At 33.0% G+C, this 24721-nt stretch overlaps 1 protein-coding gene across 2 annotated transcripts in view; it reads left to right on the top strand.

Annotated features, from left to right (window-relative positions):
• Positions 1 to 991: 991 nt before the first annotated feature.
• Positions 992 to 24721, top strand: part of GAPcenA (GTPase activating protein and centrosome-associated) — a 41221-nt gene continuing 17491 nt past the window's right edge. For both annotated transcript variants that reach the window (XM_088230618.1, XM_088230619.1), the window contains exons 1-14: positions 992 to 1124; positions 1922 to 2033; positions 2706 to 2892; positions 4968 to 5132; positions 7631 to 7665; positions 10716 to 10876; positions 11750 to 11872; positions 13371 to 13490; positions 15897 to 16163; positions 19458 to 19617; positions 20547 to 20637; positions 21073 to 21217; positions 21488 to 21676; positions 23800 to 23925. In XM_088230618.1, the coding sequence (XP_088086744.1) occupies positions 1053 to 1124; positions 1922 to 2033; positions 2706 to 2892; positions 4968 to 5132; positions 7631 to 7665; positions 10716 to 10876; positions 11750 to 11872; positions 13371 to 13490; positions 15897 to 16163; positions 19458 to 19617; positions 20547 to 20637; positions 21073 to 21217; positions 21488 to 21676; positions 23800 to 23925 (1953 nt within the window). In that variant the 5' untranslated portion in view covers positions 992 to 1052. The remainder of the gene's footprint in view (positions 1125 to 1921; positions 2034 to 2705; positions 2893 to 4967; positions 5133 to 7630; positions 7666 to 10715; positions 10877 to 11749; positions 11873 to 13370; positions 13491 to 15896; positions 16164 to 19457; positions 19618 to 20546; positions 20638 to 21072; positions 21218 to 21487; positions 21677 to 23799; positions 23926 to 24721) is intronic.

Consider the following 24721-nt stretch of genomic DNA (forward strand, 5'->3'; position numbering starts at 1 on the left):
ATATAAGTTCATATTTATAATGTTTGGTAGATATAAAAATGTGTTTTAAATACTTTTTTAAAACGGTCTAAAAAATATTTATTTTAATATGGAAAACGTTCTTCACTTTGTGGTACAACCATTAACACATTGATAACTACCGTATTTTTCAGACCATAAATGCACTTTTTTACTCTGAAAATTCAACCAAAAATTGAGGTGCATCTTATCATCCAAAACATTAAATTAAAAAAAAAAAATATTTGTAAATTTTGAGGTGTGTCTTACAGTCCGATGTGTCTTATCGTCCGCAAAATACGGTTATTGAAAATTACTCCAACAGCTTTTGATTGAAAATCATCATTTTTATTCCCTTTCCGCACCTAATGGTGCATAAGGCACTGCATTGGTACACCAATTGAGCGTATCTCGATCATTTATATATTTTTTGCTGTATGAAGGTAAGATGATCAGTCCTACACTTCAACTGCCAGTCCAGGGACTATGAAATATTCTAGTGTAAATACACCCTTTTAAATAAATATTTCATGTCAACCATGTTGAGACCTCTTGCATTTGCATGGTAGGCAAACGCGCTGACCACTACACTACTATCAAAATTACAAGATTAAAAAAATTACAGCGATGAAACACGATACATAAAAAAAAAATTGGCTTAGTTTGATAGTCTATTAATAAATTTAAAAATAAACTTTGAGCTTCTTCATTCTCGCAAATTAAAAAATATTGTTCGACACTAAATAATATATTTTTTTTTAAATAAATATTTTGGAACCATTCTTTGACCCCTTTGTACAAACAATCTATTTAACGTGGGTGTCTATGATTAAGCCATAACCATAGATAATGAACAAATGTACCATTCTGATCTACAGTGTTTTGTTCCTTCCTCGACTTAAATTGATTACATTTTGCCACCAATATTTTAAACATCGCCGTCTCTGTCACACCCGCGCTGTTTTAATCTCGAGTGAGAGAGAAATCTGTATGGTGTGAAGTCAGTTTGAGGATTTTTGCATGTTTGGAGTTCAGTTGCCAAATGTTGTTCCAAGATGGTGAACGCTATTGTCGAGTATGTTTTGCACGCTGTGTTTTGGAATGGAAATAATTATGAGAGATGCCAGGTATGCCATTGTTTTATCGAATGATTTAATTAGTTTTAATTATGCAGCCATATTTTGCCATAATAATCTATAATAATAATTATTCCGTCATGCGTATTTTTAAACAATTTAACAAAGGTGTATAATATATGTTTATATTTTAGATGCATGTATCTATTTAAAATGAAAACCACAGTGTAATGTGTGAAAAGCAGCGATAATAATTACAATATTTTTATTTAAATTTATTTCAACAGAGAGGGAAAACATTTTTGAGAAGGGAATATGGAAGTCTAGGCATTTACAGGCTTAAAAATGCCTAGACTTCCATATTCTCTTCTCAAAAATGTTTTCCCTCTCTGTTGAAATAAATTTAAATTTGAACAACTCCCTAGGGAGGAAATCCAGCCAGTCTTCAAGCATTTGGACATAATCATAATAATAACATTTAAGGTTAATCAACAAACATTCACTCACATTATTTAACAATATTATCTTAAAGTAGCTAACTGAATTGAGTGTTCTTTTTTGAGAAGAGGGAAGTGATGGACTATGAGCAAAAAGAATATATCTTTGTCAGGTAGTTTTAAATGATTTTTTTTTATAAAAAAAAAGAAATATTTGCATCTTATGATTTACCCAAATATTTAATTTTGAGTGCCACTTTCAACGAGTTGTAAAAAACTCACTATTAGAAAATGGGAATCAAGTTGGGGTAGAGTAGGATTCGAACCACGGACCTTTGAGCCTTGAGTCCGAGACACTAGCCACGGGACCAAAACCCGATTTAATCAACATTATTTTTCCGTTGCTTTCAGGATGCCTGCAGGCTTGTGGGCGGATCAAAGTTTTACCAGGACATGGAGGAAGGGAAGGACTCTCCTACGGAGAAGCAGGACCATATGAAACCTACAGAGAGTGATGATGAAGGCATGTAAATGTTATAGTTTAAAAATATTTTTTAATTAAATTTGTATTTTACCGAAAGCGATTAGGGCTGGTCTGAAAGTCACGAAAAAGTCGATAAGATATTGTTTTAAATTGAATATTACAATAAGAATTATCTTCTTTTAAAAAAAAAGAATACAACTCTATAAAAAAAGATTTCAACCAAAGTATTTCCATAATTTTTTTTTTTGGAGTATTACTGAAGGCATAATTTTAAGTAGAAATAAAGGAAAATGTCACAAAAATGTGTGTGATTTAAAATGCTTGTATTTTTTTTCAAAAACAAAAAATTAAAATTTGGCCGCGGCCACTTTCATGTTCAATTTATTATCTTCAAATTATTACAACAAATTTTAGTTTAATACTTAGTCTTTATTGAGATCCAGATACCTAAGTTTAATCTAAATTTAAAATGGCGTAATCTGCCGGTCTAAAAGTAATTATATTTTAGTTACATAAAACTTTTAAGGATATTTTTTTACAGAAATACCTTTAAAAAATATTGTTTTTTATCTAATTTATGTTTTTATTATTGCGAGATTAAAAAAACATTAGTTTTAAAATAGCAAAATCGTATGATTTCCTAATTTTGCGTTCGTTTTACCAGACTACAGCTTTAAACGGTGTGTAATTACTATTCATTTTTCATTCTAGTGTCTGACGTCGACCAGGAATGTACGGTGTTTAGCGGGGTGAGCTACCTGGGCGCGGCGACCATCGGGGCGCCCAAGTCGGAGCCCGAGGTTCAGCGCACCATGGCTGTGTTCTGCGAGCAGAGGGAAAGCCAGACCGGCATCGCTGTGGCCGTCTCCGTGCCGACGTGCTCGCAGGGACTTGTGGTGTGAGTGTCAGAGATAAACAAGGCGAATGAAAATAATTGAGTGCATTTAATTGAATTTGTTACATTTAAATTATTGTTTGAATGCAGGAATTTATTCAAATGAATTAGTAGTTTAACCAAGAAAAAAAAATATACGAATCAATGTCAGTGATACCGGGTGTCTCAAAACCTACTTGAATTTATAATTTTGAATAATTTTTGTTGTGTCAAACATGGAATGCAGATATTATGCAATGAGGAACTTCAGCACTACGGGAAATTGGATACAAAAAATGTTTTCTTACGCGGGGTAAAAATTAGAGCATTAAATTGTACTACAAAGTTTCTTGAAAATGTACAGAAAAAATAATAAAAAATACTGTGATAAAAACGCACTACTTTAAATGACGTCACTGGTTCATGTGAATCAACCTATGATCTGAGAGCTATGGAAGATTTCCGGTCTGCTTGTCGCTTCTGGACCAATAGGAAGAACTGAATGAGAATAAGCGGAAATGAACCTCTGACGTTACACGCGGAGTTATTTCAGAAATACAAAACTTTGAAAAATCGTAGCGCCGATAATACGATATATAAAAAATTAAAAAAAAATTTTTTGACTTAGTTTAACAGTCTATTAACAAATAAAAAATTCAAAAAAAAACACTGAACTTCCTCATTGTCATCAGCAAAGTTTGAGGTTAAGTCATGCAGCGTTTTTTAGTTGAACAACACATAGAAATTGTGAAAATTAACTACCGAAATGGTGAGATCTTTACAGAGACGGTCTGAAAATGTTGCACATTTTTCAGTCATCATTATGCACCATCTCAAGCCAACGTGAAGAATTCGATTAGTAAATTTGAAACATTTAAGTTTGTAAGTGAAAATTCTTGATTTCATTGTAATTTATTATATAAATAAAAGACGAGTGATACTTTAATCCACAAATTCGTAATACCCAGTGACCAGTTCCATCGCTTTCACGACATCTTCGAGACTGGTATCTTTATTAAGGAATTCAATGTATTTATACAAAACAGAGGTAAGGTCTAGAGAATTCAAAATTATATAAAAGTAAATTAGATTATTTTTGTCTTAAGGATCATTAACAAAGTGTTTCGGGTTAACTAATGAGTTGACATAATGATATTTTAATGAGTTTAAATATTGTATATAAATTATTTTTATAAATATCATTTTTATTTTTATAAATATATATACAATATTTAAACTCATTAAAATATCATTATATCAACTCATTAGTTAACCCGAAACACTTTATTAATGATCCCTAAGACAAAAAAAAACAAATTTACTTTCATATAATTTTTAATTCTCTATCCTTACCTCAGTTTTGTACATTGAATTTTTTTATAAAGATACCAGTCAATTTTTTAAATTGCTGGCTTCGTGCAGGGTGTAAAAGCAGGGTCTGTATTCCAACGAGAAGTTAAAATTTATTTAAAATTTTATCTACAAAGTAAAATTAAGTTTTTTGTATGAAATATGTTAACAATTTATTTTTTATATGATCATTTTTATCAGTACAGTAAAACACCAATTATCCAAAAAAAAAATTCATACAAGAGTTGCTTTATTTTTTACCTTGTATATCATGTACAAGGTTTATAGTTACTTCAAAGGGATAGTTATTTATTTGTTTACTTCAAAAAACAAAGTTCTATGAATCCACCAATGATAAGAGAGTTGTGGAAGATTTTCGGATTACTTACCGTCAACGGACTAATTAACTAACGGAAAAACTGACCAAGAAGAGAACTTGAGATATCACACACAGAGTAATTTCAGAAATACAAAACTTTGAAAAAATCATAGCGCTGATAATACAATAGTTTTATCAGCGCTATGAATTCAATAGTCTATTAACAAATAAAACTATTTTTAAAAAACCGCTGAAAACAATGAAGATTGTAAAATTGCTACAACCTTGTGGACGAATGAATTATCATTGAATTGCTCCAACTTCATACCGAATAAATTAATTCCCAAGTAATTAATTTACATACCAATAGTAGAACTGCTCTAATTTCACACCCATTTGATTATTCTTGACTCATTATTCTGCATTTCAGTCTGTACGATGGAGCGACGAACAGCGTGATGGCGCGCTATGCCGTCCACCGCATCCTGTTCTACGCTCGCGGTGCTGCGGGCACTCCGCAGGCCGCCTGCTTCGCCTTCACCTGGTCACACGGAGACACCAAAGAGTCTGCCGTGTTTCAATGCCATGTATTTAAGTAAGTCCGATATTATACATTCAAAACATTCAAGTTTGTTAGTAAAAATTCTTGGTGAGAGTTCGGGGTTTTTTAAATTATAAATAAATGAAAGCAAATATTGATTATTACTATTATTATTATTATTAATAATACACTAGCAGCTATCAAGCTGATGCGTGTATATCAAGTGTACATGCTTATTAAACATTATACATTGCTGGGTGCATCTAGTTTAGATTCACTGAACTAGCACCGATCACTTTCTCGGGAAGGCCATTCCATTTCTCCACAACTCGGTTTGTCAGGAAGTTCTTCCCGGGGCTGGATGAGAAGGAGGTAGTGTTTAGTTTCAATTAATGACCCCTGAGATGGCGATTTTCATTCATAGTGAACATTGATTTCAACTTGGGTACATTATATTGCTCAGTTAAGATCTTAAATGTTTCAATCGAGTCACCACGCTGCCTCCGCTCTTGCAGTGAACTTAACTCGAGCTCCCTTAAGCGGTCCTCGTATGATTTATTTTTTAGAGAAACTACTATTTTAGTTGCTCTTTTCTGGACGTTCTCCAACAAATCTATCTCTTTTTTAAAATAAGGACTCCAGATTTGGTAGGCATACTCCAGGAGTGGACGAACATATGTTTTATAAATTTTTATAAATTAATAAATAAAAAAATAAAAAAAGACGAACAACATATTCATTATAGGCAGGCAGCCTATATCTCGTGTACTGCTTTTTGTCCATGTTCTTCTTCCTTCAAAAACGCATTCAAATGGTTTTTGAACTGGTTGACTGAAATGGAATGGACAGCTAGGCTTGGCAATTTGTTCCACTCTAAAACTACCCTGCTGGAAAGGATATTTTCTTGGTATTGAGGTGGAATTGGGGACGATAGAGCTTCCAGTTATGACCCCCTAAATTTGTTTTGAGATTTATTTGATACGTCTCGTGCAGGGGGCGGTTGTAGTAATTATTGAGTATTTTGTAAATTTCTATCACGTCCCCTCTCTTCCATTATTAATTAATTAATAAATAATAAAAAAAATATTTAAAAAAATGGAAAAATTGGTATGAGTCCATTTTAGCTGTGTATCATTTAGGTATTTTTAATAATAAATAAACAAGTTTATATTTGTAATCGGCCTCGTAGTGTAATGGTCAGCGCGTTGCCTACCATGCGAGAGGTCTCGGTTCGATTCCCGGCATGGTTGATATTTTTATTTTATTTATTTATTTATTTAATCCAATATAAAATACAAATACATAGTTAACAAAAATGTTTATACAATAGGTAGGTACATTCAATATATATATTTTTTTTTTACTGGCTCACAGGCACGTTCCGGAGTGTCAGTGTATTATTTATTTATGCATAATTGTACATAATTTCTCATCAATTGTGTAAAAATTCAAAAGAAATAAAAAATTTTAAAAAATTAAAACATACCCACATCAATAAAACGAAAAAGGATTTTCAAGAAACTAAAATTACATTCTTATATATGAAATATATTCCTCAGCTTCCTGTCTAGTCTTTTTAGCAATCCATTTATGTACTCTAGCTTTGAAAATATTGTTTTTCATTTTGTTTGCCAATATGTCCTTGCTTAAAAAGTTGTATAGCTTAGGGGCCAGAAAAGTATAATGCCTTTGTCTGTAATTTGTTTTTTCTTTGGGAGCAGAAGTACGATATGAAACATTTATTTAGAAGGGTGTTTTTACACTGGAATATTTCATAGTCCCCGGACTGGTAACTGCAGCAAAAGACTGATTATCTTACCTTTAAAAAAAAAAGATATGCTGCGATTGGTGTACCAATACAGTGCCCTATGCACCATTCGCTGCGAAAAGGAAATGATGATGATGATATTTGTTGTAATTAAAATACAGTTCACCTAAAAATGTCAGTATACAAATTCAATCATTTAAACTCAAAATATTTATTCTTATTTTTTTTATTTATTTATTTAATTTTACAATACGCCCAAGGGTCATTTACAAAAAATATACAGTTAAGTACAAACATAGTGCGTAAAAATTTAAAAGATTAACAATGATTTTTTGTATACATTTAGAAACAATAAGAAGCATACTGCCATGCAAAATAAAAAGTGAAACTTTACATAGTAAAAAAGAAAAAAATAATTTTATATGGATATAATAAAAGTAATTGAATTAAAAAGCAAATTGTAAATAACTTGTAAAGAATTCAAACAAAAAATAAATACATTTTCATATACTTATAAGTATAAAAAAAAAAATGGTATCAACAAATTATTGTTAAAAACAAATAATGAAAATTAGTTAACAGTAAGTATATATGTGAAAATAATATAATATATGGTACACAAAAATATTTGATAAATTAATATCAGAAAGAGATAAGATAATAATAATAATAATACACATCAAAAACAGAGAAAGAATTGTATGAAAAAGAAAGTTTTATTACGATATTGTTGATATTTAGAGTTGAATCTTTTATGAATAAAATATTATTTTTCTTATTTCAGGTGCCATATAGCAGAGGCCGTGACCCAAGTTTCCAGTAAGTAACTTGATAATAAAATTCTAAGTACCATGTGGCCGTTATTTATAAAACAAATTTGACAATTGTTTTATATTATATAGATCTCACTAATTGTATATAGGTCGCCGCCAAATAGTTAAATCAGCCACTCGGCCGAGCGGCTAGGCTGTTCTTAAAATGTCGGCACTCACCCGAATGGCTAGGCCGTTGAATGAATTAAGATAACTCGACGTTTAATGTGTTGGCCGGTTGTAAGCTAGCCCCTTGGAACAGCCGAACCAAATATTTTGTCAATCCCAAACTTTCAAAATTTTCCTTCTTTTGAAAAACACGCACTATCCTGGATTCAAACTAAAGATATTAACTCTTTTTTTCCATGATATATTTTGCGGCCCTTTAATAATAAGGAATATTATTATTATTATTTTTTTTTTAATAATCAAAAAATAAAAAAGTACGTCCTAATCTTTTGCAGAATATTTTATTTTCTCTTTCTTATATTATACAAAAGTATTATACCTGTCTTATTATTATGGCGGCCTCCGTGGTGTAAGTGGTCAAGACGCTTGACTCACGGACGGAAGGTTCCGGGTTAGATTCCCGGTGAGAACACAAAAATTAAAATGTGATTTTTCTCAAGCCTGGGTGTTCTGTGATGTAATTCACCACTGTAATTGAGCCTCCTGGCCTGTTGTGGTGCAAAAATAAAAATAAAAACAAATTATAGGAGCAAAATAGTCATAAACATTTCTTGTATACCCACGAACAAACCATGCCTTTGTGGTATTTTTTTGTTTACTATTTTTACTATTAATATGTATTTCATTGCTATGTAACTATTATTATTTTGAATACTCTGTTTTACCTCTTATGTTTATTTTTTTTTTTTAAATACCTAAAAAACGCCACCAGATTAGGATAGGTTAAGTTAATTTTAATAATGAAAACAAATTAGTTTTTCGACTTAACTTATTAAGGAGTTAATTATTAAGTAAAATTAAGGATTAGGTTAGGTAAAAAAAATATTTAATTTTTTTTTTAACTTAATCTAACCCGTCAGCTTTTGGTTCAGACATTTACAAAGGGCTAGCCTTTAAACTAGCCAACATGCTGAACATTATCTTAATTCATTCAACAAACGGCCCAGCCATTCAGTTGAATGCCATTTAATGAATAGCCTAGCCGCTCAGTTCAGTGGCTTGATTTAACTATTCGGCGGTGACATACATAATTGTTCTTTTTTTTAAAAATATTAACCCCACACCCCATCCAATGATCCTATTTATGATGGGACATATTGCTGTTTTCTATCTTTTAATGAGGGCCACTGCACATAATTATGTTTTCCTTTCCATTGAAAGCTGCAGAACAGCGGAAATTAATGATCACTGATCAAATCGATTTTATCAGTTTTTTTCATGCAAACATGAAACTTTGTTTCCGAAAATTGATATAAAAACGCAAAAAAAAGCCTATTATAGTGTGATTTAGACAATTATTCACAAAAAAAAGACATTTATACTTTTTTTCATAAACAACATTGACTGAATTATTTTTTATTCGATCAATTTACATTGATCAATTTGTCCCATCTCAAACATTTCTCAAAATGATGTAACCTTGTAAGAACGTCATTAATAATTAGGTTTATTTTAACAAATTACAACAGGGATGGAGAATATCTTAAATAAGGGAATATGGAAGTCTAGGCATTTACAGGGCTTATGACTTGTCATTGGCTGGTTTGAGTGGCCACTTTACACACTGTGTAACATTCACCATTTTGAACATTTATATTTCTTCGATTCCTCCATTTGTTGATTTTAGTGAAGTTAAGAGCTGAAACCTTTATTGTTGTGAAGAGATTCATCTGACTGAATTATTTCACATACTAGGCAACGCCTGAAAACAATTTTTCAATTTTTAAACTTCTTAATGACTCCTGAGATGGTGAAATCCAGTCTTTTGTCTACGAACATTTGGACAAACTCAAATATTGTAGGTTTATTTTAGTTTCTTTTTTGTTTTAAATATGATTTCATATAATTATGTTGATTTATATGTCAAGCATTGTATTAAAAAAATAAATTAACACGCCAGATACTAATGATTTTTCGTGTCAATATAAATTACTCCTTAGACGTTACTACAATGTTATGTCGTCACTTTTGGTGACCACTGTCATTCTAATCAAGCTATATTTTAAGGACTATAGTATTGTGAGTTTTTTTTAATTTTTTTTTTTTATTTATTTCGAATACAAACAGATGTACAGGTTAAATGAATATTAAAAATTTTTTTTTTTATATAAAATGTATACATAGTAGGGCCTGCCATCCAATTATATGTATTCACTAAATACTACTGGAATAAAGCGACGACGGCTTGAAGTTTAAACTATATAAATAATAAATATACTATTTATTAAAATAAGATAAATATGGACAAAACAAGGAGATAGTGGAAAGGAAAAGAAGGACATTGATAAGGAGTGGTAAAGGATGATTGAAGGAAAGTGAGAGTGGAAAATTGGATTTGATTTAATGATTAAACGAATTATGAATGAAGAGCATGAATCAAGCCTATTAATTCTCTTCTGTACATATTGTATGGAGTGTTAAATATATCAAGACTATTAAATTTTTTGTTAAATGTTTCACATATACGAGGGATTGTAGAATGTTTCCGATGATTAGTTTTAAATTTACGAATATAGAAAATATCAGAGAGTCTAGTTGGCCTGGAGGGGACACGGTAAGCAAGTAGATTAATGAGTTCCGGGGAATCGAATTTATTATTGACAATTTTATAAAGCAGGATCTGATCAAACATATCTCTTCTGTGTGCTAATGAAACAAGGTTATAAAATTTTAATGAAGCTAAATAATTTGGAAAATGCAAATGAAATTTGTATTCTAGTTTTTTCATGAATTTTTTTTGAACACTCTCGATTCTATTAATATTTAATTTATAAACAGGAGACCAGTTATTTTACCGGCAGGATATCTCAGAATTGAAAATATACACCTTCACCCATGTGTTTCGCCTCACGGATTTTATTTGCCTAGGTTGTTTCGCCAAGGCGTTTGAGCGCGTGCCACGCTCTATGGTGTCGTCGGTGAGCAGCGCGTGTACCATGAGTGGGTCCACGCTGTCGGCCGCCCCCACCACTCGGCAGTTCATGCACGTGCTGGAGTGCAGTATGGAAATACTCGAGGCGGATACTAAGGTAAAGATGGCTCAGTACGCACTACGCACTTGTACAAATTAAGGAAATAGTAATTTTTCTGTTTGAGGATATTTGTAGCGCTAACTTTGTGGTTTATTATGAAATATATAGTAAAACCTCTGTTTTACGTTTTTCAAGGGAGCAGGCAAATAAGTGTTAAACTAAGGAAAACGCTAAAGTGAGGAAATGAAAACTGCACAAAAATTGTAAAACAGTCATAATTGACTGTCCTGAACTACTTTGCAAACTTTCTATCAATGTTCCTTCCAAAGTTTTAAGAAATAACCCTCTTCTTCACATACCTCTTGTTTCATCTAATTATAGGCAAAATTCATATTTATGGCGAACTTTTAATAATTTTAATGTAATAAATAAATCATTTAACATAGATTTATTTGAAAATAATCTTAATAACGTGCGGCGTTTGCTTTCGAAATAACTCGTAGTATTTTCTTCTTTTCTTTTAAATTTACATTTAACTACTATTCATTTTATGTTCGAGAATCTTTTTTAACTTACTGTGATGCTACTTGTGAAAACCTGTAATTGGCTTATTTGTTATTTGTTTTGTTATATAAATATGATATAATTATAGCTGTTGGTTATCCAAATAAATAAAAATAAAAAAAAATAAATCTCAGCGATTAAATAAATAAATAAATCTGTTTGTACGAGATTTTCCCAGAACACGAATTAGGGGGTTTTGCATTTGTTTTAATTGTTCTGACGAAGAGACGGGTACGTCTCAAAACCGGTAGACATAGAAAAGTCGGTAAGTGGTGGTTACATACAAATATTTAATAACATTTAGTAAAATGTTTGACCACAAAGGTAATGCTTTCAATATTAATGATAATAAACTTCCACTTTCAGGGTTCATTCAGCCCCGTCCCTAAGGAAAGAGTTGGCTTTAAGCTCCGTGCTGGGATCGACAAGCAGATAGTTATAACTGTCCAGCATGTTTCACCCAACACACAAATGGCCGGCGATACGCAGGTAAGCAAATCATTATTTGTTTTATTTACAAGACTGAAAAATTAGACTTGGGTTATCTTTGGAAAAGTATAGTGTCGCTAGTAGCAGCACCGTACTAGGGATTTAGTATGTCCAAATGTTTGTAGACTAAGGTCCGGAGTGAGCAAACGTGGCACCCAGCGCGCGGTCAGTTTTCTCGTGCCTAAATCTTGTTTTAATATCCAACAAATACGGTCTTTGGACATGTTCATAGACTCTGCTATCTCTCTAACCTCAATCCAACGGTTGTCAAGCACCATTTGGTGAACTTGGTCGATGTTATTTTCAATGGTTGCCGATTTTGGTTGTCCCAAACGTTCATTGTCTTCCAAGCTGGTACGTCCACGTTTAAATTCAGCTGCCCAGATTTTTACTGTGGTATACAATAGAGTAGAGTCCCCGTACACAGTGTCCAATTCATCTTCAATTTGCGTAGGAGTATTGCCTTTCAAAAATAAATGTTTAATATCAGCTCGATACTCGATTTTTCAATTTTTACACAAACACTTATAGAAACTCACTCAAACAACTGTCAAAAAATAACTGCGCGTCCAAAACGGCCGAAATTTTTATGGGTACCTTTCAACGCATGCGCAAACACATTCCCTAATTTTTGTTGACAAGTACTGCCATCATCGTGTTGAGGCCGGAAACATTTCAGACAACCCTCGTATAGACACTATAAAGTTCTTAGCAAGATACTCAGGAGTATAAGAGATTGTGAAGGAAGTTATATTATTGAATAATCTTTTCAACTGTCCCCTTTTGATATTTATTTTTTAATTTTTTTTTTTGTTATTTTTTTTTACAATATAAGAGGTAAAACAGAATATTAAAATAAAAGATAATTACATAGCAATGAAATACATATTAATAGTAAAAAAAGTAAACAAAAAATTCCACAAAGGCATGGCCTGTTCGTGGGTATACAAGAAAATGTTCTTCTCTTCACAGTAGTAGCCGCTCGATTGTGGAATAATCTACCCACTAATGTTAGAGACGCCCCCTTCTTTATTTACATTTAAGTCAAGATTGAAATGTCACTATCTAAATATTTAAATTGTTCCTTTATCCTTCTTCCTTCTTTCCCATCCCCTCTCCTCTCTTCATAGTGTAGTGTTATTTTATTTTTATTTTGTTAATCTTTGCTTTTAATTTTTGTTTTTTTGTATAAAATTGTAAGATTCAATATGTCCATGTATTTATAATTTTCTCAAACTGAATGGTTTGGGTAGGTAGGAAGAAATTGCCTTAAGGCAATATGCCCGCCCTTATATGTATTTATATTGTATATGTATATAAAGTGTCAAATAAATAAAATGTTAATGAATTTTTGCTCCTATACTAAATAGACAGTTATAATATTTTTGTGTAACATAAGAAAGAGAAAATAAAATATTCTGTAAAAAATTATATGGTGATTATATTTGAATACAATGCCTTTAGAATCACACGGAATAATATTTATTTACTGTTTCAGAGTATGAGTACATCGCAACCATCCCCGTCTGGCGGTGGACTGATCATCGAGAAATGTTTCGGTGTGCTCCTGGCCCCGGGGAGGAATGTCAAGCACTCAGATATGCAGCTACTCGAGATGGTATGTTGCGTGATCTCTTTATTAGTTCATATATAGGGGATAGTGTTTGATGTAAAATTAGATTTCGTTAATCATATTAACAATATAACAACAAAAGCATGAAAACATTACGTTTCCTGCTTCGCACTGTTAAATACTTTAATTCACTTAAACTAATAAATATTTTGTATGTAGCACTAGTTCGTAGTCAGTTAGAATATAATTCCATTGTTTGGTCTCCTCAGTATAAATTACACATTAGAAACATAGAGAGAATTCAAAAAAAGTATTTGAGATTCATAAATTTTAAATTAAATATTCTCTTAGATAACATAAATTACACGTGTCTATTAGACACTTTAAATTTTGTTTTATTAGATCGTAAAAAAATAAATGACCTTTTTTTATTCAAGATTTTAAATTCGGACCTCGATTGTTGTGAACTCCTGAATCTCATTAACTTCAAAATACCGAATCGAGTCACTAGAAGTATGGAGTTGTTTGCAATTACGAGTACATACGTAGCTACTAACTCTGCACGACACTCTCCGATTCCGCGTTTACATTCCTTAGCCAACAAATTTACTTGTGATATAGACACTTTTAATACGACAATTATCCATTTTAAAACGTTCTTAAATGCACTGTTTGAAACGAATTATTAATGTCGTAATAAAACTTTCTTTTTCATACAATTTTTTCTCTGTTTTTGATGTGTATTATTATTTATTATTATCTTTTTCTGAAATTAATGTATCAAACATTTTTGTGAACCAGATATGATGTTATTATCTTATATATACTTACTGTAAACTAATTTTTATTATTTGTTTTTAAAAATAATTTGTTAACTCCATTTTTTTTATACGTATAAGTATATGTAAATGCATATATTTTTTTGTTTAAATTCTCAACAAGTTATTAACAATTTGCTTTTTAATTCAATTACTTTTCTTATATCCAAATATATTTTTTTTCTTATGTAAAGTTTCACTTTTTATTTTGCATAGCAGTATGCTTTTTATTGTTTCTACATGTATACAAAAAAGCGTTTTTTATCTTTTAAATTATAACTTACTATGTTTGTACTTACCTGTATATTTTTTGTAAACGCCCCTTGGGCGTATTGTAAAATTAAATAAATAAATAATCCAGTCAACTAACATCGACGGTATGGAGATGGCTGATAAATTGGCAAGGCTGGGAGCTGAGACAGCCCAAATGTGCTTCTCGCAATGAACTTAGGACAAGGGCCTGGAAGTAGAGCATAATGCTCTGGCAAAAAGTACCACGCGGAGGTGGTTAAAGGGGTATTCGTAAAGGTTTAGTTATAACCTAATGAAACTCGGCCGAAATCACCAGAGCCCTTACAGGTCACTGCAGATTAAATAAACACCTTGCAAGAATGAACCTTTTTGAAACTTCTACATGAAGTTTCTGCAGTGCAGATGAGAAAATGCCTGTACACATTCTATGTAAATGTTTTATATGACAAAAGAAACTGCATCCTCGGGAGACCACTGATTAAATGGGTGTTATTTACTATTACGCCATTTTCTCTGTCTAGGTGGATGAAAAATATAGTTCTGTGTGTGAAATAAATTGATCGGAACCAGCATGAACACGATCACAATACTAGAGAAAAGAACAAAATTAGACTTCCATTTAGGAAAAAGGCAAAGTCACAAAATTCAATTTTATTTAAAGCAATTAAAAAGTATTACGAAATGGAAAAAAATATTTATGAAGAAAAAAACATATCAAAATTTAAAATAATGGTCAAGACATATGTGATAAACAATTTATAAATTAAATATATTTGCAATGTTATTATTAGAACACACATAACAATATGTATGATATGTGTGCCCTACTTGAAGATTTAAATAAAAAAAAATAAAAAAATAGAACCAGAACCCTGGATGAGGGTTTTAGACTCGATGGCTGCTCTGGACTTAAGGTGGACATGAAATATTTTTCATTCAAGGTGGTTCTATACCGCAAAGATGTTTAGTTCTTCGATTGGCACCTAAAAAGTAAGACTGATCATTTTTACCTTCAATGTAACAAAAATGATCAAGATAGCTGCTATTGGAGTACACACTAGGTGCAGGTAGGGAAATGATGATGATCATTATGAGACACCACTGAGACTCTCCCATTTCTCGACCATCTGAAATTTCTACCGTTTTTACTCTGAATTGCAGACTGGTCTGACAACATCCATTAAACTGTCCAACATAACCTCCTTTTCCTGATTCAGTAAGGGATAATGCCAAAACACATGTTTGGCCGTTTGACTTAACTATATTATGGGCCACCCCTGAGATTTTCCCATTTCTCAACCTTAGATTTAACAAACTGTCAAAGGTGAATAATCTTAAGTTTCTGCACGTAGAGGGAATCAAAGGTAATGTTTCCTTCCAGGTGGGGCCGGTGCAGGCGGGCGGTGGCGCGAGCTGCAGCGTGCGCGCGCTGTGGGTGGCGGGCGCGCCGGCGCTGGGCCCCCCGGGCGGCGCGCCGGACCCGCCCGCCTCGTGGCTCACGGCCGCCGTGGACCTGGTGCTGCGCGGCGCGCGCGAGCCGCTGCGCCTGGCCGTGCAGGCGCCCGCGCGCGTGTTCCCACCCGCGCAGCGCTTCTGGGTCTGCTCGCGCGGCCCGCTGCTGCAGCAGTTCTTCGTCAACATGAGAGAGGTTGGTATCTTGATGTTGCGATTCATCCTTTTTTTTCCGACAATGAGGTGGATACCAACTGGCAACCACTTAAAAGACATTTTAGTGTTGCTAATAAGTCATTTTGGATCGTTGCGCCGCACAATAACTGTTAATTTTCCCCACCGTGTCGTGCATCCCACAGAGTCCGCCGCTAAGACCTTTAACAATGAGGTTAGAGAACCCCAGTATAAGGTGAGTAACGAGGTTTTCGCGTAACCTAAACTTCTTAATACCGAGAACGCGTACGATGTTTGCTCGGAGACACTTTTCAAATATAGCTCCAAGAGTGTTCAATGTCTTGGATGAACATATTAAGTTCTCCAAAACAACGTCTATCTTTAAGATGAAGATCCATAATTGGATTGTATCGAGGGGTTGAGACCACTGTATGAGATTGCTTCGGGAATAAATACATAACATCGTCGCTGTCTTCATTATTATCCATATACGTATATTTGTATATCATCACTGTCATACGTATTATTATATAACTTTTCTACATTCCATTTTTTGACATGTATAAATTTTTATTAATTATATTTTTCTATTATTATTTTGTATATTGCTTTTTTAAAATTTATTTACAATTTAAAAAAACCCGTTAGGGTTACATTAGAAATTTAATATTGTCTAGTCATTTTATGTTTCGTCTAGTCTAGTTAGTTCAGTCATCATGTGCTTTTTCAGATTGATTTTAAATTTGTCTCCATTAAAAGTTTTCAAGTAGTAAGGTAGGTCGTTGTAGTGATTATTTTGCATATTGTTTTGATTACTTGTATAATGTTTTGATATGTAAATAAATATTTTTGATTTATATATCAAAGCGTCTCGACTTAACACGGAATTTTCTAACAAGTCGAGACATAAAGACATATCATATACATAGACATATCTCATGCCAAAGTATTTTATAAGTGAAATTATATTAAATAGAAATGTACATAAATATAGGACAAGAAATAGAAATAGGATAAGACTACCACTTAAGAAAAAAACAAAATCACAAAATAGCTTAATGTATAAAGGGTTAAAACGGTATGATGAGATGCCTGAAAGTATGAAGAATGAAAGAAAACTTACGGATTTAAAAAAAAAATGTTATGTTTATTGTAATAATGTAGTTATGTAAGAAATATTTAATAAGTATTTGTTATAATTGTAAATATATTAGTTAATATACAATGTAATATTAACTAACTTAAGTAAATAAATAAAAAATAAATAAAATAAAAAACATATAATTGTGTCTATGTAAAATTGTGTATTTTGTGCATTAAATAAAATTAAAAAAATGTATTCATTTTGTATTAAAATTCAGCAGCATCTTTGATAATCAACATGGGAGGTTGGTGGTTGGTGCTCCGATGAAAAAAGTACAGTGCTATGGAGAATTGGATATAAAATTATTTTTTTTTGCATGTGGTAAAAATTAGAGCATCTAATTGTTCCTTGAATAGTTACGTCACAATTACTATGTAGGTTGCTATATTAAATAAAAATTACCCAAACTCAATTAAGAATGTTACAATTCTCACTGTGGGTAGCCATTCTTTGTTTCTCCGGCAGTAAGATACGAGCTGTCAAGGCGAGTGCATGTCATTGAGTATTCGCACAACCATTTAAGATATGTACGATAGATGCACAAATGTTGAGATCCGTACATTATGTAAGGCTGAGACAAGCATTATCGACAAAATCAAGAAAGGAGCTCTGCGCTGGTTTGGACGTGTAGAACGAATGGACAGCGAGAGAACGGCTAAGAATATTTACAATGCGAATGTTGATGGATGCAGAAATAGAGGAAGACCGAGAAAGACATGGCATGACCAAATCCAACACATACTTAAAGATGGACATGTCAAAAGTCGGAATAATCGGCGCGCGTGCATGAGAAGATGTATGAATGTAGAGGAAGCGAGATCTGTATGCAAAGATAGAGTGTTGTGGCGTTCTATCCTCTCTGCCCACCCTTACGTGGAAACGGCGTGATGGTTTGTTTTGTTTTTTTTATTTTTTTTTAAAGTTTTAGCAATAAGTAATTTTTGATCCTTGTACTGCGCAACAATCGTTTGTTATTCCAGCTTATTAAATCCGCTGTGTTGTTGCGCTTTTCACTTAATCAAGATCAAGTGCCTTGGTCGCCCAACATCACAAAGTAGCCACCTCAAAACAATTAAAATAAATCACAATTAAAGCAAAATGGGCTCGGTTAAACATGATTTTGAATGAATTTGAATTTGATATGACATTTGATAATTTCCGAGATGATTTGCATAATTTTTCTTCTACCTCTATCCACCTCGGTATTACGAAGGCCGCTCTATTGACATGTCGATGCGTGTTCTCAGGAAGATAAAAAAAATATGTAATTTTCACAGTGGCAATATTTTTTCCGAGTTTACGATTTACAATTTAGGGTGATGATTGATCTCATGCATGTGCTGTAACTAGCCTGACATTTCAAACTTTACTCACTAGATTTATTTATTTTTGCACCAGAACAGGCCAGGAGGCCCAATTACGGTGGTTAAATGTGTCATAGAACACCCGGGCTTGAGAATAATCACATTAAAATTTTTGTGTTCTCACCTGGAATCAAACTCGGAACTTTCCGTGTGTGAGACAAGCGTCTTGACCACTACACCACGGAGGCCGCCATTATGGTCAGATGGCCACCTATATCGCAATTAAGGCTTGGTTGAACAAAATTTTTGTGAAAAAATATGTAGATTCTAATACCCTCGGTACATGTCAATGTTTGTACTTGACTCAAAACTTGAAAATGCATGGTCGGTTGTGTATCTTCGTAATCGCTCGTAGCCTGACATTTCAAACTTTACTCACTAGATTTATTTATTTTTGCACCAGAACAGGCCAGGAGGCCCAATTACGGTGGTTAAATGTGTCACAGAACACCCGGGCTTGAGAATAATCACATTAAAATTTTTGTGTTCTCACCTGGAATCAAACTCGGAACTTTCCGTGTGTGAGACAAGCGTCTTGACCACTACACCACGGAGGCCGCCATTATGGTCAGATGGCCACCTATATCGCAATTAAGGCTTGGTTGAACAAAATTTTTGTGAAAAAATATGTAGATTCTAATACCCTCGGTACATGTCAATGTTTGTACTTGACTCAAAACTTGAAAATGCATGGTCGGTTGTGTATCTTCGTAATCGCTCGGGAGAATTTATCTTCAAACATACTGTCATAGTGAAGGTATGGCTTTCGTACCTGCCGATTGTAATTGCCCCCCTGGGATTGTTGCAGACCACAGACATGTATGGCACATCGTATGAAGTGCTGAGTCTAGAAACCTCTGGTGAGCTGGACCGCAGTAGGCTGAATCTGACCCTTAGTCTGTCGAGCCTCCTGCCTTCACCCCTCTCGTCACAACCCGCCCCGCCTAGTCCGGATGATGACGTCTCAGGTAAATACATAATAATCATTAATCATGTTAGAGATTAGTAATTATACTAAGTACTTTTTGTGTGTCCATGAGAATTTGATAAAATATCGCCAGGTAAAAAAAATGCAATGAATTTTTGGTAAAGTTTTATTTCACTTCAGAAAAATCCATATTTGTTTTAATGAACACTTTTCTTACATCATCATCATCATTCCTTTCCGCATCTAATGGTGCATAGGCCACTGGATTAGTACACCAATCGCAGCTCATCTTGATCATTTTTGTTACATAAAGATGATCAGTCTTACGTTTCAGGGACTATGAAATATTCTAGTGTAAAACATCCTTTTAAATATATATTTCATATCAGCCATGTCGGGAATCGAACCCGAGACCTCTTGCATGGTGGGCAAACGCACTGACCATTACACCATGAAGCCAACACTTTTCTTGCAGTAGTTTAATAGTTCATGCTTTAGCTTGACTTTACTAAAAAGTGACGATAGAAAAAATACATTTTAAGGCCTAGAGGGTATTGAAATGATTAGCTTTCAATATTATATGATAACCGGCAGGTTTTCAAGATTTATTAAACGGCTTACAAACGATATATTAAATAGGGAATGCATTTACTCACCAATGCTTAACTATTTCAGAATCGCAATAAAAATACTTATTTTTTAAATCACTACTACATTACCAAAAACATTTTGTAATCACGTCAAAAATCATGAAAACTGTTATTAAATTAGCTCTGTGTTATGGCAGATGTGAAATTCTCATTGGCTGTAGGACAAACAGTGTTGCAATGAAGAAAAATAATTTAAACATAGTTCAATAACCGACCCTACAATGTCAAACGCATGGATCCTTGTAGCAGCAAGGGCTCGCATTTTTAAGTGAGTATTGGGTCATATATATTTTTCCAAAACCTACAGTTTTCTTTTCAGATGGAGATGAACCATTACTCAGTGGAACTGGTTTGGTGTCCAAAGATTGCTGCGAGGGAGTTCTCGAAAATTGGGCGCAGGTCTTAAGATGGTAAATATGATTGTCCTCTTCTTGAAAACGCCTCCATATTCTGGTCTCCCTTCTACGTAGGCCGGATAAATAATTGAATTGGTGCAACATTGTCTGCTAAGAAAAGAGGCATGGATGATTGACCTCGAGAGGGGAGACTATACTTAGAGAGATATGGAGTCAGTGTTAAAAATCAATGTTTAAATAATATGGACCCCATATTCACGATTTGTTTACCATCGTTACTGGAAGAAGCAGCATTTAATGTTCCTATCCGCTGGTTGCAAAATAACAATGTGATGCTCCTCGATCAGCACAGCAGAAACCATGGCTTGCATGCAACGATGTCCCAATTGTGTCATATTGTAAACTCGCATCAGGATCTGGGTGTTTTTTGTCTGTCTAGATTGAAATAGTCACTAAAATAGACCATAAAATAATAATGTTTGTTTTCAGTTGGAATGGAGACAGACCGAAGGCTCTCAGTTCCCTTGTCCGGCTCGGGGTTCCGGAAGCGTTGCGCGGAGAAGTTTGGCAGCGGCTAGCCGACACTGACCGGTACCAGTACCTTATGGACACTTACAGGCTGCTCATCACCAAGGTATCTGACTGCCTTTTGTTGGATTTGCATGCACCTTACCCTTGAATTGTAAACATGACTACTAACAGAAATTTGAATGACTTATTTCTAATTTCTCAATCTAATTCTATTTATATAAATATTGAGAAATATGACTTTATTTCATAGCGGCGGTACTCAAGTAATAGATTAGCAGGCATGCCGGTTCTATGGCTGCATTCGCGTATAAAGAGCTAGTAAAAAAAAATGTTTTTAATATTGTCAATTGTAATCTTTCCTCACTCCCGACAGGATTGTCCGTGCGAGGGCGTGATCCAGCGCGACATCGCTCGCACGTTCCCCGCGCACGACCACTTCCGCGAGGCGGGCGGCCTGGGCCAGGACTCGCTGCTGCGCGTGGCTCGGGCCTACGCCGTGCACGACGCCGAGGTCGGCTACTGCCAGGGGCTGAGCTTCGTGGCGGCCACTCTACTCCTGCACGTGAGAGATAATTTAAGACGAGCGGGTTGAGGGTTTTATGTGACAAAAAAAAGCAAATATATTGGATTGAAGTTTTGAATACCAGTATTATTATTGATAACATAACCCCTTCACTCACTGTTAAAATCAATTCGCTGCTACTTTTTATTTTATTTATTTATTTATTTTATTTGGGAAATCAACAGTTCTACATACATATTTTTAGTAAACAAACAGATATAGTGTATAAACTCAGAAATAATAACAGATTTCCACATAGCATACAAAGTTAGTAAAGAAAATATATTACATATCAAATAAATACATACAATTTATACATATAAAAATGTTATTTTCACGTACTCAATAATCAAAGATTTTTTAAATATTTATTTTAAGAACATTAAGTTACTGTAAATTGGGCGGGATAAGGACAAACATGCTTGAAGAGAAGATAAGGAGGGGAGGGGAGATGTACATATTTATTATTATAATGTCTACTAAGTTACATAATACATTTTTAGTGTAAATTTTAAATCTGACATAGTGATGTTTGTGTAATCTATATTTTAAAATTTTGTATTGTACATGGTGGTTTAGTTGGCTTTGTGTGAAAGGAATGTACATAAAATCTTCATGTACGTAAAAAAGTACAGTAAAACCTAATTTTTATGTTCCTTGATTTTACATTTTCCCGTTTTTTACACCGAAATATTTAGGTCCCATTTTTTTTCCATACATTCTCATTCAATATTCCCCCCAATCAACGTTTTTTTCGTTTTTCGTAACCCCGGTTTTACGTCGAAATTTTTCCATAACTCATTCGATCTGTCAAAAGACGAGCCGCGCGCCGCCGCGTGAATGGAAAATAAAATCGAGGTAAATAAAAAAATGTGTAAATTATTCTCTCAGACTAAATTCAAAGTAGGTGCAGTGTAATTGACCATTTTGTTTAAGTTTCTAATTTTGACAGTTTTACTAAACAGTGACATGCAGTTGACGCATGTTTAGGAAGATTAGTCTTTACATCAATAAATTACGATGCAGAATGTTTAAAAAATTGGCAATATAAATATTATTTGATGTTATATACATAATGTGAAAAGGAGATAGTTTAAACAGTTATCATAAAAGTGTGAAATTGCCGCGATGTAAATGACCATTGTAATTTTGTGGTGTCATGCTAAAAAAAGTGATACCATATAAATAAATTTTCCCAATATTTAGGGAAAAAAAATTTGTATGCATTTTATGCAAATCCAAATTTTTATTTTTGTGTTTTAAAGGTTAAGTACCCAGATAAAATTATTTAAACATGTTTTTTTTAAATTCAATAAAAAATAACATATCGTAGTAGTGCTTGAAAAAATACAAGATATTTTTTATTAAATCATTGGTAAATATGAATAATCCCCAATCATGACAGTTCTTACAATTTTTCTGCAGTATATTTAGTATAGTCTTGTACAATAATTATATTTTAATGAAATTTACTTTTTCCCATACATTTTTCATTTCCTCACTTTAAAGTTTTCCTCAGTTTTACACTTTTTTTGTTGCTCCCTTGAAAAAAATAAAACAGGGGTTTTACTGTATTTATAATAAAATTGTGACAGAATGCCTTCATCCACTTACATCATTAATTCTTACTGTAAATTATTATGAAAATAAAACTTTGTTATCAGTGTTACACAATTTTATTATTTTACAAGAACACAACTATAGTTTCGGGAGAGCACTCCTCCCATCGACGGGTGATATAAAACTAGTTTCATGGGAGGAGTGCTCTCCCGAAACTATAGTTGTGTTCTTGTAAAATAAAAAAATTGTGTAACACTGATAACAAAGTTTTATTTTCATAATAATTTATAATGAAGTGTTACGAAGTGAATGCCGATTCAAAAAAAAAATAAAAATTTTACTATTGTTAACCACATCAACTTTGATTAACAAGTATTTAAGTATGTCCGAATCTTTATAGACAAATGTCTGCTCAACGAAAGCTGTTGAGAATATGTTTCTTTTGAGACTCAACTCGACACTCATTAATTAAGTTTATATCAATTATCACATCAACAAAGTTTTCTAAGGATTTTTCAGTCTGAGATAAAAAAGGTTTAATTATACCCATAAATGTTGTTTAGATGCCAGAGGAACAAGCCTTCTGTGTGCTGGTGAGGCTCATGTACGGGTATGGTCTTCGGGAACTCTACAAGGATGGCTTCGAGGTGCTCACCTTGAGGCTGTACCAGCTACATCGACTAATGGAGGTAACTGTCAGGATATGATCCGTTTGATGATCCTAATTCGATGTGAATTAATTACAGTTATTAAGAATGAGGTGTAAAATTGGAAATTTAATATAAAAATGTTTTCTTATGCGTGGTAAAAATTAGAGCATTAAATTGTACAGCAAAGTAAAAAAATTATAAAAAATATTTTAATAAAAATAAACTACTTTGAACGATGTCACTATAGTCCTTAAAATATAGCTTGATTAGAATGACAGTTGTCAGCAAAAGTGACTACATAACTTTGTAGTGACGTCTAATATTGACACACTAAAATCATTTGTATCTGGCATGTTCATTTATTTTGTTGATACAATGCTTGACATATAAATCAACATAAATATATAAAATCAGCTTTGAAACTAAAAAAAAACTAAAATAAATCTAATTATTAACGACGCTCTTACAAGGTTACACCATTTTGCAAAAATGTTAGAGATGGAACAAATTGATCAATGTGTTTAATAAATAAAGTGTTTAATAATCTCATGCCAAAGTATTTTATAAGTGAAATTATATTAAATAGAAATGTACATAAATATAGGACAAGAAATAGAAATAGGATAAGACTACCACTTAAGAAAAAAACAAAATCTCAAAATAGCTTAATGTATAAAGGGTTAACTTAAGAAAAAAACAAAATCACAAAATAGCTTAATGTATAAAGGGTTAAAACTGTATGATGAGATGCCTGAAAGTATGAAGAATGAAAGAAAACTTACGGATTTAAAAAAAAAATGTTATGTTTATTGTAATAATGTAGTTATGTAAGAAA

Source organism: Micrasema longulum, unplaced genomic scaffold (genome assembly GCF_059751315.1).
Source record: "Micrasema longulum isolate JH-2025_06_02 unplaced genomic scaffold, ASM5975131v1 h1tg000800l, whole genome shotgun sequence".
Lineage (NCBI taxonomy): Eukaryota > Metazoa > Arthropoda > Insecta > Trichoptera > Brachycentridae > Micrasema > Micrasema longulum.